This window comes from Embiotoca jacksoni, unplaced genomic scaffold, assembly GCF_022577435.1.
Source record: "Embiotoca jacksoni isolate LCO1_2020_lvr unplaced genomic scaffold, fEmbJac1.0.p SCAF_16, whole genome shotgun sequence".
NCBI classification, from domain to species: Eukaryota; Metazoa; Chordata; class Actinopteri; family Embiotocidae; genus Embiotoca; species Embiotoca jacksoni.
Window position 1 is genome coordinate 5,734,534 of NW_027185296.1, and position 12,230 is coordinate 5,746,763.

General features: G+C 41.0%; 1 protein-coding gene, 1 long non-coding RNA gene and 8 other non-coding genes across 14 annotated transcripts in view; all 10 read right to left on the bottom strand.

The window, feature by feature from the left end:
* Positions 1–197: 197 nt before the first annotated feature.
* On the bottom strand, positions 198–3,800 carry LOC138198806 (uncharacterized). The gene is made up of 11 exons (XR_011178301.1): positions 3,304–3,800; positions 3,121–3,168; positions 2,903–2,942; positions 2,159–2,200; positions 1,925–1,964; positions 1,656–1,730; positions 1,427–1,466; positions 1,196–1,246; positions 797–846; positions 598–620; positions 198–348 (listed from the first exon to the last, which is right to left on the bottom strand). It is a non-coding gene; the product is annotated as an uncharacterized lncRNA (long non-coding RNA).
* On the bottom strand, positions 443–517 carry LOC138199148 (small nucleolar RNA SNORD47). The gene has a single exon (XR_011178322.1). It is a non-coding gene; the product is annotated as a small nucleolar RNA SNORD47 (small nucleolar RNA).
* On the bottom strand, positions 695–758 carry LOC138199144 (small nucleolar RNA SNORD78). The gene has a single exon (XR_011178318.1). It is a non-coding gene; the product is annotated as a small nucleolar RNA SNORD78 (small nucleolar RNA).
* Positions 1,533–1,616, bottom strand: LOC138199141 (small nucleolar RNA snR60/Z15/Z230/Z193/J17). Its single transcript, XR_011178315.1, has one exon. It is a non-coding gene; the product is annotated as a small nucleolar RNA snR60/Z15/Z230/Z193/J17 (small nucleolar RNA).
* LOC138199142 (small nucleolar RNA snR60/Z15/Z230/Z193/J17) lies at positions 1,807–1,885 on the bottom strand. Its single transcript, XR_011178316.1, has one exon. It is a non-coding gene; the product is annotated as a small nucleolar RNA snR60/Z15/Z230/Z193/J17 (small nucleolar RNA).
* On the bottom strand, positions 2,034–2,117 carry LOC138199147 (small nucleolar RNA SNORD79). Its single transcript, XR_011178321.1, has one exon. It is a non-coding gene; the product is annotated as a small nucleolar RNA SNORD79 (small nucleolar RNA).
* Positions 2,269–2,349, bottom strand: LOC138199146 (small nucleolar RNA SNORD24). The gene has a single exon (XR_011178320.1). It is a non-coding gene; the product is annotated as a small nucleolar RNA SNORD24 (small nucleolar RNA).
* Positions 3,010–3,078, bottom strand: LOC138199145 (small nucleolar RNA SNORD75). Its single transcript, XR_011178319.1, has one exon. It is a non-coding gene; the product is annotated as a small nucleolar RNA SNORD75 (small nucleolar RNA).
* Positions 3,509–3,590, bottom strand: LOC138199140 (small nucleolar RNA SNORD74). The gene has a single exon (XR_011178314.1). It is a non-coding gene; the product is annotated as a small nucleolar RNA SNORD74 (small nucleolar RNA).
* A 976-nt stretch (positions 3,801–4,776) lies between the features above and the next one.
* Positions 4,777–12,230, bottom strand: part of osbpl9 (oxysterol binding protein-like 9) — a 35,740-nt gene continuing 28,286 nt past the window's right edge. For all 5 annotated transcript variants that reach the window (XM_069150460.1, XM_069150459.1, XM_069150463.1 and 2 more), the window contains 13 exons: positions 10,748–10,907; positions 10,371–10,483; positions 10,033–10,151; positions 9,807–9,892; positions 9,531–9,711; positions 8,988–9,072; positions 8,615–8,725; positions 8,455–8,518; positions 8,234–8,374; positions 8,044–8,122; positions 7,850–7,941; positions 7,614–7,749; positions 4,777–6,971 (listed from right to left, as the gene is read on the bottom strand). In XM_069150460.1, the coding sequence (XP_069006561.1) occupies positions 6,897–6,971; positions 7,614–7,749; positions 7,850–7,941; positions 8,044–8,122; positions 8,234–8,374; positions 8,455–8,518; positions 8,615–8,725; positions 8,988–9,072; positions 9,531–9,711; positions 9,807–9,892; positions 10,033–10,151; positions 10,371–10,483; positions 10,748–10,907 (1,442 nt within the window). In that variant the 3' untranslated portion in view covers positions 4,777–6,896. The remainder of the gene's footprint in view (positions 6,972–7,613; positions 7,750–7,849; positions 7,942–8,043; positions 8,123–8,233; positions 8,375–8,454; positions 8,519–8,614; positions 8,726–8,987; positions 9,073–9,530; positions 9,712–9,806; positions 9,893–10,032; positions 10,152–10,370; positions 10,484–10,747; positions 10,908–12,230) is intronic.

Consider the following 12,230-nt stretch of genomic DNA (forward strand, 5'->3'; position numbering starts at 1 on the left):
TCACAAAAGGACAGCCGCATCATTTCCGGTGACGTATACACAAGTTTCATTTCCAGCTGATGTCTTTCAAAAAGGTCGTTCATTCTAATGTTGACCAGTATTTAAACCATGATTAACAGTAAACATTTTTAATTGGCACAGATACTGAAATATTGAAACTACCTACCAGCCTAAAAATATGACACCACGCAATCAGGTACAATATTATTAATTTATTGCAACAATGTATCAAATGACAACGACGACAACATCTCGGGGTCATCTCACTGGGGATGGGTCAGGACGCTCAACGCTGCAGACTGATGGTCATATCCAAGCAAAGCAGCAGCCAATGTTGACAAAAAAAATCTGAGAAAAACAATGACTCCGTTATACGCATATTAAAATGCTTATTAAAAAGAGGAAACTAACAAGAGAAAGCAGCAATGTTACCAACCACACAGACCTCAGAAGAAAATGGAACGGTTAGGGTTATAATCATCACAAATCATTTGGCAGAATCTTTTCATCACTGGTCGTGTGGTGGAATTTAAATTTTAAAAATCAGACAATTTCCTTCTAAATTAGATCAAGTAGTTGAGTGACTTTAACACTTACCAGTTCAACTTTAAACATTTTTCCTGAAGGAGAAAGTAAAAACAAAAACACCTTATTACACATCAGTGACTGACTGATTAATCATTAATTGACTGGGTTTCTCAGTAACATTTTGTCCACATTATAGTTCAGGTCAGACATTTGTTAAGACATCACTGAACCCATGACTGTCATGTGGCTCCTCAAGTCTTTTTCTTACCTCTGGTTCTCGTCCTTGTCCTGCACACTGGCCTCCAGTGAGACTACAAGCTGAAGAGACAGCAACGTGAGTTGATAATGCACACAGGGTGTCAACATAAACTTCATACAGTGACCAGGTCAGCTAGAGCTAATATAACAGACTCCACGGTTTAGTCAGTCTTTACTTTATCATCACGTAGGTCAGACTAGAGGGCTCAGAGGTTTACTAGAGCAGCAAACGTGATCCCAGCTAACACATGCAGCGCGCCTTCAGACCCAGATGAGGAAGATGTTGGTACAGACTGGTTTTAATACAATTTTCCCCATTGATTTTAATGGGAAGTAAGAATTGATGAGGTAAACTCAACTCCAGCCATCTGGGTCTGATGTGCTTTAAAATGTCACTTTGTATACTCACCATGTTTGTTTCATGGCCTCTGCAGTGGCAGCACTCCCAAGCCAACTTGCCCTGTAAAGTAAAGACATCTTTGGGTGAATTAATGTAAAAATATTAGAAAGCAGTCTGTCATCATGCAGAACAGATCAGAATTTGTGACTAATTTCCTCAAATGGATCAGCGACCTGATTCAAATTCATCACATCTGAATGACGTTAGCTGCAGAGTGTTAATCTGGGATTTGATGCTTACCGCCAAAGCTGTGAAGAGTCGGTCAGCGAGGTGAACATGTCTGATGAGAAGAGAAATTATTTGTCATTACCGTTTTTAACACTTCAGGTGTAGAGGATAAGTAAAGTTGACACATCAGCTAGGAGCGAAAGACAATTAAGATATTCTTCATGGTGTAATCTGTTGAACTATGCTGTCATCATTGTATCAAACGTCACTGAAGAGGGTTATACGTCGCCCTTCGACTCACCTTCACTCGGCCTTTTGGAGACTTTATCCAGGTGGAATATTCCTCACCGCTGTTGATGGTAGCGGAGGAGCCTTTCTGAAAATGTAAGGATTTATATATATTTTTTAAATAAATCACTTCAGAAATCCAGCGGCCTCACGGGTTCTGGAGGCCAATGCATCAGATAGGAGCGAAAGACGTGTTTCTTCGTCACAGTTATCAGTTGAACTATGCTGTCATCACTGCATCAGATTGATATTGCACCAAGTCAAGTTGCAGCACAAACTCACCAGTGATATGGATGACCAGATCCAAGAACATCAGAATGCTCTGCAAGCAAGAAACCACACATTACTTGAAGTCCAAAATTGAACACGTGGTTTTTTTTTGTATTATTTGTACTGCATCAGATTAAAGTCATCTTTCACTCTTTTTCAGAGAGATTCCCAATGTTTTTTTTAAACAAAATCATCATTGACAGTTCGTTATGAGAACACTTGGGTCGACTAGTTTTGGTTCATTACCTGTTCTGGATGTCTGAAGAGTAGATTCTGACATGAGCACACCTGCAGATTAACAAATACAATTAATAAAAACATCTTTCAGCATCAGCTGGCAGTCACCAGGTTGTCAGTGCCTCAGATTTCAACATGGTGGTTGGGAGTATCGTCATCCATCTTGTCGAGAGTAGCAAATAATTGTCATCACAGCAGCACAGGGATTGTGTGAAGGGTGAAGACAGACTGATGCTTCCCTGAGGTGTTTGTTTACAGGTGAAAAAAAACACGTGTGTAGTCAGGATCACATTTGAAATGTCCAAATTATTTTGGTAAATGGTCAAATAATCTTTCCAAATAAGATTAGTAAAAGTTGAAAAAGTGAAAATGGAAGTCTTTTTCTTCTCCCAGTAATCATCCGCCTGACCCCTCATTTAATCTGCCGTCCCAATTAAAACTGGATATAAAGTTGTTCAAACTCGCTCCTCCTGCAGCAGCTACAGTAACATGCTGCTTAACACACAAACGCGTCACCATCCAATAAAGGCATACATCAGCCGGCGGGACCAAACCTGCACTTTATATTCTTCAGTATGATTTTTAGATGCAGGACTTTTACTTGTAGTGAAATATTTTGAAATTGCTCCATTGTTACATTTGCGTAGGAATCTGAAGACTCCAACTGGCTCAACTACATTTGCCACAAGGAACAACTCGGAAGCATAAATCCATCTTAAAATACCCCGAGAGGCAAAACTAACCAAGTCTTACCTCTGGGCAGCTTCTTCATGTCTGTGGAGTTTTCAAACATCTGTGGAGATAAACCTCATTAGGACTTTACTGGTTATAAAGATCAAAAGAGCTGAGCTTCAATGTTAAGTCTCAGGTGCAAAATTGTTCAGAAATCACTTCTGTCCACTACTCTTATACATAAATCATCATCGACTTCCAGACAAGAGGAGTTCAGTGGTGAAACAAAACCCGCTTACCGATCAAGTAATCGATGATTTCCAAAGGTTAGGATCAGCATCGTGAACCTACAATAAGAACATAACATGAGTTGGGGTACACGGGCCACGTGTGTGTCCTACATAGTGCAAAGACTCACGACCAAAATGATTTCAATTAACCTCCGTAAAACACTTCCAGAAATCACAGGAGTAACTTCTCACCATTTGATGTCCACTTCCATCCCCACGCATCCTGCGTCTGCAGCCCTGCAAACAGAATTAAAATGGACTGCATTAAAAAAAAATAATAATAAAATAAATAAAACCCCGATGCTCTTCCCTGCAGTTCGAGTCAACCTTGAGCTCATGTCCCAACCAGCAGCAGGAGCTGCGTAGCTAACCTGACCGGCCTTCACGTTTTATCGTCCCATAAGAGTCAGAAAGGTTGGCGTTTCCTCACGTTCACTCAGATGTCCCTACCAACATTTATTTCATCATGTATCCAAGGGACGAAAAATGTAATGCGCCGACTTTAGTTTCAGTGAAAACAGCAACAACCGGATGGTAAAACCAGCAAGTTCCACGTGTGTGGGGTAAGACACGTGGCTGAGGCCTGCTGACGTTGCACTGAAAGCAGCGTCGCGTTACAGGACAAACATTTAAAAGCACCGGTTGACCAGAGGAAAACATAAGGCTACACAAATCATGACAAAGGTCGCACAATACCATATAATAAAAAAAAAAAAAAAATTAAAAAAAAGTGAACAGGAGCAGCAGCAACAAAACAGACACGACATCTTTACCTGCTGGACAGCCGGAGAGTGAGACAGGAAAGAGGGCGCGAGGCGTTTTTATAGCACATGTCGCAAAGCCTGATGGGAAAAGAATAGCAAGACGACTGGCGCCCCTGCTGGTCTAATACGAGAATACATGACATAACAATTACACTCGTGTCCTACGCTTTTTCTTTTAAATTAAACTGCGATTATAATCTGTTAAAAAGAACAAAAATAATACGTGGATATCCTAAAAAAAACACTATAATGATAAAAAAAAATATATATATATATAGAAAGTGACATGCAATTGTCATCTGCTCATTCAACAATAATTCTGTTACCCATAGGATTCCCTGAAGATGTTTTGTTTTTTGGTAATTTGACTGACTGGAAATTTGTCCGACTAAAGCACAATATAAAGGCGGGTACTGTGTTGCTCAGTGGTCCTGACCACACAGATGTTTTCAAATGCCCTGCTGATTATGTCTAGATTGTGTCTAATCAGGTGAAAAATGATTTGTAATCATCTGAAAGTAACATGATGTCAACAAACTCTATGTACCAGTATGGATTTTAATAGTCCATCTATCTGGTTAGGGTAACTGAAAATACAAAAACGTTTGTTTAATAAAAATTGCCACTTTAAACCAGAGACCAGGTAGTTTTAAACTCTGGGTGTCTGATGAAGATGACACACACAGACTGGACTCTATTTGATCTTGGCGGTGACGGGGTACATACACAGGGTGGGTGGTGAATGCTGAAAACAAAACTGCATGCGTGCTCATCAGACATTGAGGCGTAGAGTATTTTCTATACCGGTGACTAGAACAGTCACCGTTGTAGAAAATACTCTTGAAAAAAAAGACTCGAGGGCACACTCGCCTGAAAGAACCATGACAAAACCTCACAGGAATACCCTCATGGAGATTTAATATTATGCATCATTAAACAGGAGAATCGGATACAATCAATGGTTATGATGAGAAGGAAATAAAAAATACATTTGTTTGGATTGCTCTCTATCAGGCAATACTGAACGATACTGAAATGAATGGCAAGGCCTCTATTCAACAGAATTTACAAAGACAAAACATTGGAGGAGAAAATACAAAGAAAAAGCTTCAAATTCAGTTTGAACTCTAATTTCTGTTGGTTTATTTTCAAAGGCATTATTGTCCGCTTACAAAGAAAGATATAAATCAACAGCTACAACTACAAGAGTTGGAGATTTTTTTCATACTGCACCAGCAATATATTCATCTTTATAAATCCCTTCACCGGATTAATTGGATTTATGACTCTAAAGGTCTTTTCCCACATGAATCAAACATCAATGCCAAATCTCCAGGAGAACCGCTAATCAAGTCCTAACCACACAGATAACAGGAGGGACTGTTGAGAGCTTGCTACAGCATTTTCAGGTGAAATTTCAGTTTTTTTTTTTTAATTTTGCCATCTCATCCAAATATAATTTGCATTTAGATCCAACCTAAATAAGAGAATGAATGATGGTTCAAAAAAAGCAAAGGTGTACAGCAGGATAAATATTGCCCTCTATGTGGTTCATAACCGTGAAAAACATCAGACAAAAAAAAAAAAAAAAAAAAAAAAAAAGACTATTACAAGAAGACTGAACCGGTAGAAGACAGTAGCAGCACTGTGAAAGCGCAGCAGTGTTTCAGAGGTCGACTCTGGAGCCTCGTTTTCACTCTCCTCACCCTCAGACAACACGAGGGTGAAGATGATCCACTCTGACATTACAGAGGAAACGAGGACAGGTGATGTGCAGAGCCAAGGTGCCACTTTACAGACTGTGTCTTAGCTATACGTCCTCATCGTGAAGCAGCTGTCCAGAAAGACAAAAACATGTAAACAATCATTTGTTCATAAATGCCTTCAGGTGACATTTTTTTCAGAGGATTGTTTGTTCTCTGTCTAGATGAAAGTCCCTTTAGCCTTTTCTAAAACCTTAAAACCTTTTTCTTTTTTTTTTGGCATAATGGACACAGAATTTTGTCCTCTGACAGGCCATGTAAATTATTCTATCGGTATTGCATATATTCCTTCAATCTATCACGACTCCACAAATCGACGCGTTTAGACGCTGTGACTGATGAAGGGCTTTGCATCTGGATAACACTTGAGACACAGAACAGTGTGAATGAACCAATAAGTGGCAAAGTTTCCTTCGAAATGGGAACAAAACATCAAAAGGCTAAAATGGAATGATTCCTAAAGATGTAAAGCCATCAAATTCATATCCTCAAATATTGTTTACACTATTGCCAGAAAGAAAAAGAAAGAAAAAGAGCATTGAAGAAAAAAAAAAAAAGAATATATATTTATATATCCATCATATGTATATCTATATATAAACAACAGTTATAACTAGTTGCAGGCAAGCAGAGAATTTCTCCCCCGCCTCTTTAAGATTCATCCGTCCCACCGTTATAAGGCTGTCAGACTCTCAGAGGGATGCAGCAGCTTTCTTTCCTCAGTCACCAGATTCCCTGAGATGTAGACCGCTGTTTTATTTGTCAACTTGAACAGAACGCCATCAGCCACAGACCTCTTGCCCAACCTCCCCCTCCCGCAAAAAAAAAACAAACACACGCATGTAGGGAAATGAGTGGCGCCGTGGCTCGTGGTGTGGAGCTGTTGAAGGGTGAGGTCGTGACGCTGATGGAGTCGAGACACGAGTCGTGCGTCCACTCTCCCGTCTCCACTCTGCGCTGCAGAGTCTCATGTTGGCAGGTGGCGGGTATCAGTGGCGGTGGAAGTGAGATCGCCCAAATAAGGAGAGGAGCTTTTTTTTTTTTTTTTACTAATATTCATGTTACATCTTTGATGCTTTTCATTCATTTCCATATTGTTTTACAGTCAAATGCAAAGCAGTGTACGTATTCAATCATCAGTCATTCCAAGGCTTGGATAAGAAGTGGTTTTGCAAAAGAGTTCTTATGAAGACTCTGTTGTGTGTGCATTTCTTTATGCATTTGTAGGTGTGTGTCTTAAGAGTGTGGCGTCGTCTTCTCAGTGCCTCTGAGAGACTAATCTCTTTAATAGTGGCTCGTCGTAGACCCAGCACTCCCCGTCCTCGTGGAATAGCTACAGAAACACACAAGCAACACATATTACAATTTATCCTGAAATGTAAACTGTTTAATCTGACATTTCTAAAACTGATCTGTCTGCTGCTGGATCTGTTTCATTTCAAGGTTTTTGCCATCATTTTGCTAGTGTTTTGAGTGTACTGACAATTTGTACTGAATACAATCTGTTCAGGGCTGCAGACAATGACTATTACCATTGTTAATTACTTTACGTCAGTAATCATGTTGACCAATGTTTTGTTTTGCCCTGACAAACAGTCCACGACCGAAAAATATTCAGTTTATTATCACGGAGGACTAGAAGAACAAGAAAACATTCACATTTAGGAAGCTGGAATCAGAGAATTTTAGCATTTATTTCTTAACCCCCCCCCCCCCCCCCCAAAAAAAAATAAAAAAAATAAAAAAAAAATAAAATCAATCGATCTTCAAAATAGTTGGTGATTAATCTTCTGTCGATTAACCAATCAACTATTTGTTGCAGCTTTAAATCTGTTAAATACTAAAACACTCGTCAATTTCAGCATCTATGCTTGTCTATATTTTCTAATTCTGTTGAATCCAGTTTGGTCTTTTGACATCCATAAATCAAGATTCTTTCTAGTTAAGGTTGAAAAACGAAGGCAGAAAGCGTCACCCTGGTCGCCCACTGCTGCTCGTTCTCCTTTCTTTCTCTGGCTTCGGCCCTTTGTTTCTCCTCCAACCGATGTTTGGCTTCTGTTGCTGAATCAATGTCTTTTAGCTTCAGGTTCAGCGTCACATCTCTCCATAGTCTAGTGTAATGAAGGTGTGAAAGTCAAACAGGGTTAATTACATTTAAAAGTAAAACATTTTGCAAGAAGGCCGAGTTCAGAAAACTGATTCTCTTCTCACCTTCGGGACTCGTACTGGAGCTGGTCTTCTAGTTTCCTCACTTTCTTCTTAATGATGCCCATCTTCTTGGTGTCTATGAACACTGTGTTCTCCTGGAAACACACAAGACATTTATTTATGTATTAATTTATTAAGTGAACATAATTCCTGCAATTTATTAAAAAAATTAAAAACGAAGAAACAAAAGGACTCACTCCAGTTACCCACTTGGCATACATCACTCCGTTCCACTCTCCTTCAATGGAGCAGAACGATTTCTTGTCATTTGGTGGACTGTAGAGAGAAAGGGAAGAAAAAAAAATTGTCACGCTTTTGTATATTTTACTCAGTCTTTTAACAGTGTTTGAACTGCATATTTAAATTGTAGAACCATTTTCCTCTTACAAAATCTCAGCGGTGATCCTGTGCTTCTTCCCGCCGTAGAAGGGTTTGGTGTGGAACACGATGTTGGCGCTGTAGCCCGACTTGGAGCAGGAGATGTTGCACTCCCCGCCCAGCTCCACCCACGGCACAGTCAGAATCGACCTGGGCAGACAGGTTCAGCTCAGTGAAGCCAACAGCAGGTCAGTGGTGACACACACACACTGACACAGACTAACACCTACCTGCCGTATCCATTGGGGAAGGTGAGAATGTAATGTTCGTCATGCTCCAGACATGATACGCAGCCTGCAATACAAAAAAACAGAATTACAGCTGCAGGAATTTGGAACAGACTGTGTAAAAATGTACGTTTTGGCGTGAACGAGGAAGTGTCCGGTTTACCTTGGCCAATATTGTGGACACCTATGGACATGCCGAGAAACTTAGACTTGGTCCAGATGTGAGCGTTGAACTGGATCTTCTTATTTAAACACTCTGCGTAGAATGCAGAAACTACAGGAAGGAGAGACAAAACAAGGAGTTTAGGACAGTGGTAACATATCAGTGATGGTGAAGGGTTTTTCTCTACAAATCAAACAGTTTCCTGTAAAGTTTGTGGCCTCTTAAATGTCAAATGATGTAAAAAACCAACAAAAAACGTATGGCTGGTGATCACACAAATGATGAGTGCCACCACACTTTTCTGGATCCTATGGGTTTCCTACGGGTTTTGTCAGAGCTGTGTAATCACTGAAGAAGACGGTTGGACACTCACTGGGTGGGTGGTGAGAGACCTGCTCTGCCACAAAACACACACTGTTGGTTGAAGACCAGGGAACTGGGCCTTCTGATACCGTCTCCTGGAGGACACAAGAAAGTGAAGAATAGAAAGAAGGACTGACAATCGATAACATCTTTTCCATATTACAACTGAAATTTGTTTTTTTTGTGACTGTGTTAACAAAGAAAATAGAAATGTATGTAAAAAAAAGAAGAAAGCAGAGTGTTTGCTAAGGTGACTATTCTAGTAATTCAAGTTCATTTGCACAACTAAATATCACATACAGTGTCTCATTGGTCCTTACAGTATCATAACAAACAGCTTGCAACGGGACAATTTTCTTTGGTGCATGTAAACAGGTACCTTTTTTTGATACTGAAATGCAATAAATCAGGCACAAACCAAATTTGACTTTTACTAGGGAGGTGTAAAAGTTGTGTCAGATGCATTCAAGGTGAAATAATAAAATGCCATCCCATAGCTGAATTCATTGAGAGTGCAAAGCAGTGAGGAACTGGGCGGGGTACGTGGCGTTACCGTGTGTGGAGAGGGATCCTCTGTATCGCTAGGAAGATCCCAGTGGCAGTAGAAGACTTCGCCCAGGATGGGGTTGTAAGGTTTCTTGGCCACTGAGCCTTTCCTCCCTGCGTGGAAGGCTGACAGGTACCACTTCACCACGTGAACCATGCGGTCTCGCGCCTCCAGCTGCTCAGCGATACTAATTGGAAACAAAGGAAAGGAGTACTGAATGACTGTTTACGCTTTAACCAATCATGGTTAGGAGACAAGAGGAGTTGTCGAAATGGGACGTACCTTACAAATAAGTCGGGATGTGCAAAGAAGTCTGCATACATTTCTAACAAAGATCTCCTTTCTAGGATGAAGGTGGGCAGGACCACCTGTGAAATACAGTGAAGGAGGAAGAGGAAGAGCTTACATGGAGGATATTAGAGAGCAAACCGACGACTGCAGAGAGACCAGCGGGTGACGATAAGACTGGAGTGGTACATACAGCAGTAACATGCACACAGGTCCATACCTTTGTGAGGTCCATTCCCAGACGAACTTGAGAGAGCAGATGCATGATGACGCTCTTGTGCTCTTCCACAGACTCCCCCTCACCCTCATCGTCACGGTCATCGTGGCTGTCAAACGGGTCTGAAGACAACAGACAATCAGAAGTGTCACGTGGCTGAAAAAACATGCCGTTCCCCGCCTTTTCCATGTCTTGGACATGACTGACGCACTAAAATGTGATCAAATTACTTGGGCGTACAGCTGTTGTCACCTCCTACTTGAACAGAACTCCTGCTTTGTGTTGAATGAAGGAGGCTGCAGTATATTTGCGAGTGTCTTGTGGGCGCTTTTCCTTCTCACCTGCATCTGTGGTGCCGTTGGACATGGACGAGTTGAGGGACTCGGTGGTGTCGGGTCGTTTCAACGCCTTTTCTTCATTAGTGAGGGGTGAGGCAGCTGGAGGCCCTGAGGGACTGGGGCACGAGAGTCAGAGTGGTCGGTAAGGAAGCAGGTGAGATGAGGGGATGAAGAGTAAGTCGAAAATTCACAGGCAATTTTGCTGCAGGCTTCTCTGATTGGAGCCGCACGTGCAGTTTGATTGGTCTTCGCTCGAAGCGGCATTTCCCCACCTGAGCTGCTAAACTCTATAATCACGGAGCTGCTGTCAGGCTATAAAACAACACATGTCCTATATGCAGAGTTGGTTGAGGGGAGGTGGGGTGCGATACCGTACTCACTCTATGCAGTGTTTGGGGGAAGTGCTGCTCTGGTAAAACTCGTCAGCGTCGTAGAACTCATCCTCGCTGGAGGAATAGGAGAAGTCTGGCACTGAGTGCGAGGGGAGGGGCATGTGAGACGGTGACGCCACGCCGCTGCTCGGGCCTGAAGCGCCACTCCCTGATAGAGAGAGAAAAAAAATAAATAAATCATTGTGCGTCATGGCAGCGCTCTCTTGTAGCGTCTTACTTTTATAGAGCTAATAAATAAATCGTTACTCATAAAGTAGACACGTCATGGTGATCAAATCAACCGGAGCACTTATGTCTGAGCCCTGCAGCCTGTGCTCAGCGACGTGAAGCCGTCTTTAACATGGCGACGGCTCTCTCCGCAGAGCATATTGACAGTACGGACTCTCAAGCATGCGGTCTGCCTCCTTAGTGCACAGCACAGCGTTTTAATACTGCTGCCTCAGCACACGGGACAAACAGGCAGCAGCCTCTGCTTCAGCTTTCCTTTGCTGTTGAACTTGGCTTTTTAATTCACTTTATGTTCACTGACACAGAAGTACTAGAATAATAAATGTCATTACTACCTTTGCCAGCAAAGGAATGTAACCGAGTACATTTAATCAAGTACTGTACTTAAGTACAATTCAGAAGTATTTTATTGGAGCATTTCCATTTTCTGCTACCTCTACGTTTTAGAGGAAAGTATTTGACTTTTTATTCTATTGCATTTATTTCACAACTATAGTTACTTCTTAGATGAATATTTTATATGTAAAATAAATGCTCATCCATCCATTATCTATACCTGTTTTATCCTGAACAGGGTCCCGAGGGGGGGGGGGGGGGCACTTTGGGCGAAGGCAGGGTACACCCTGGACAGATCGCCAGTCCATCACAGGACCAATAAATGATCAATTAGTTACAAATACAATGTCTTGTGAAGGTTACACTATTGAACAGTATGTGTTGAAATTGGTTCTCCAATGACAACATTAAATGCTGCCTATGTAAATGAGGCAATATTCCAGTAACTTGTATATGATAAATATAACACTACATCGGGGCCATTTTGCAAAACTAGTACTTTTACTTTTTATATTACATTTTGCTGACAGTACTTAAATGTAGTTTTACTCAAGTAAAATTTTGAATGCAGGGCTTTTACTGATAATTGAACATTTTTTATGTGGTCTTACTGTTTTTACTGAAGTAAGCTCAATTACTTGAGGCAGGGTACAACCTGGACAGAACAAGTTTACATTGTCTTGTTCTATTGCATTGGCTTCATGTTGTTTTTAAATTAAAACCTCTACAAGCTATACATAATAATATTACACAATGTTATTTCTCTGCTGTTTTTTTCCCTGTGGAATGAGCAATACAACACTTCCATGTAACTCATAACGCTGGTACAGTAAGATCTTTTTTTTTATTTTTTTTTTTACAAACCTGTTATAGGAGACCGAGATAAAACAAAGTGTGAAGTTTGAAG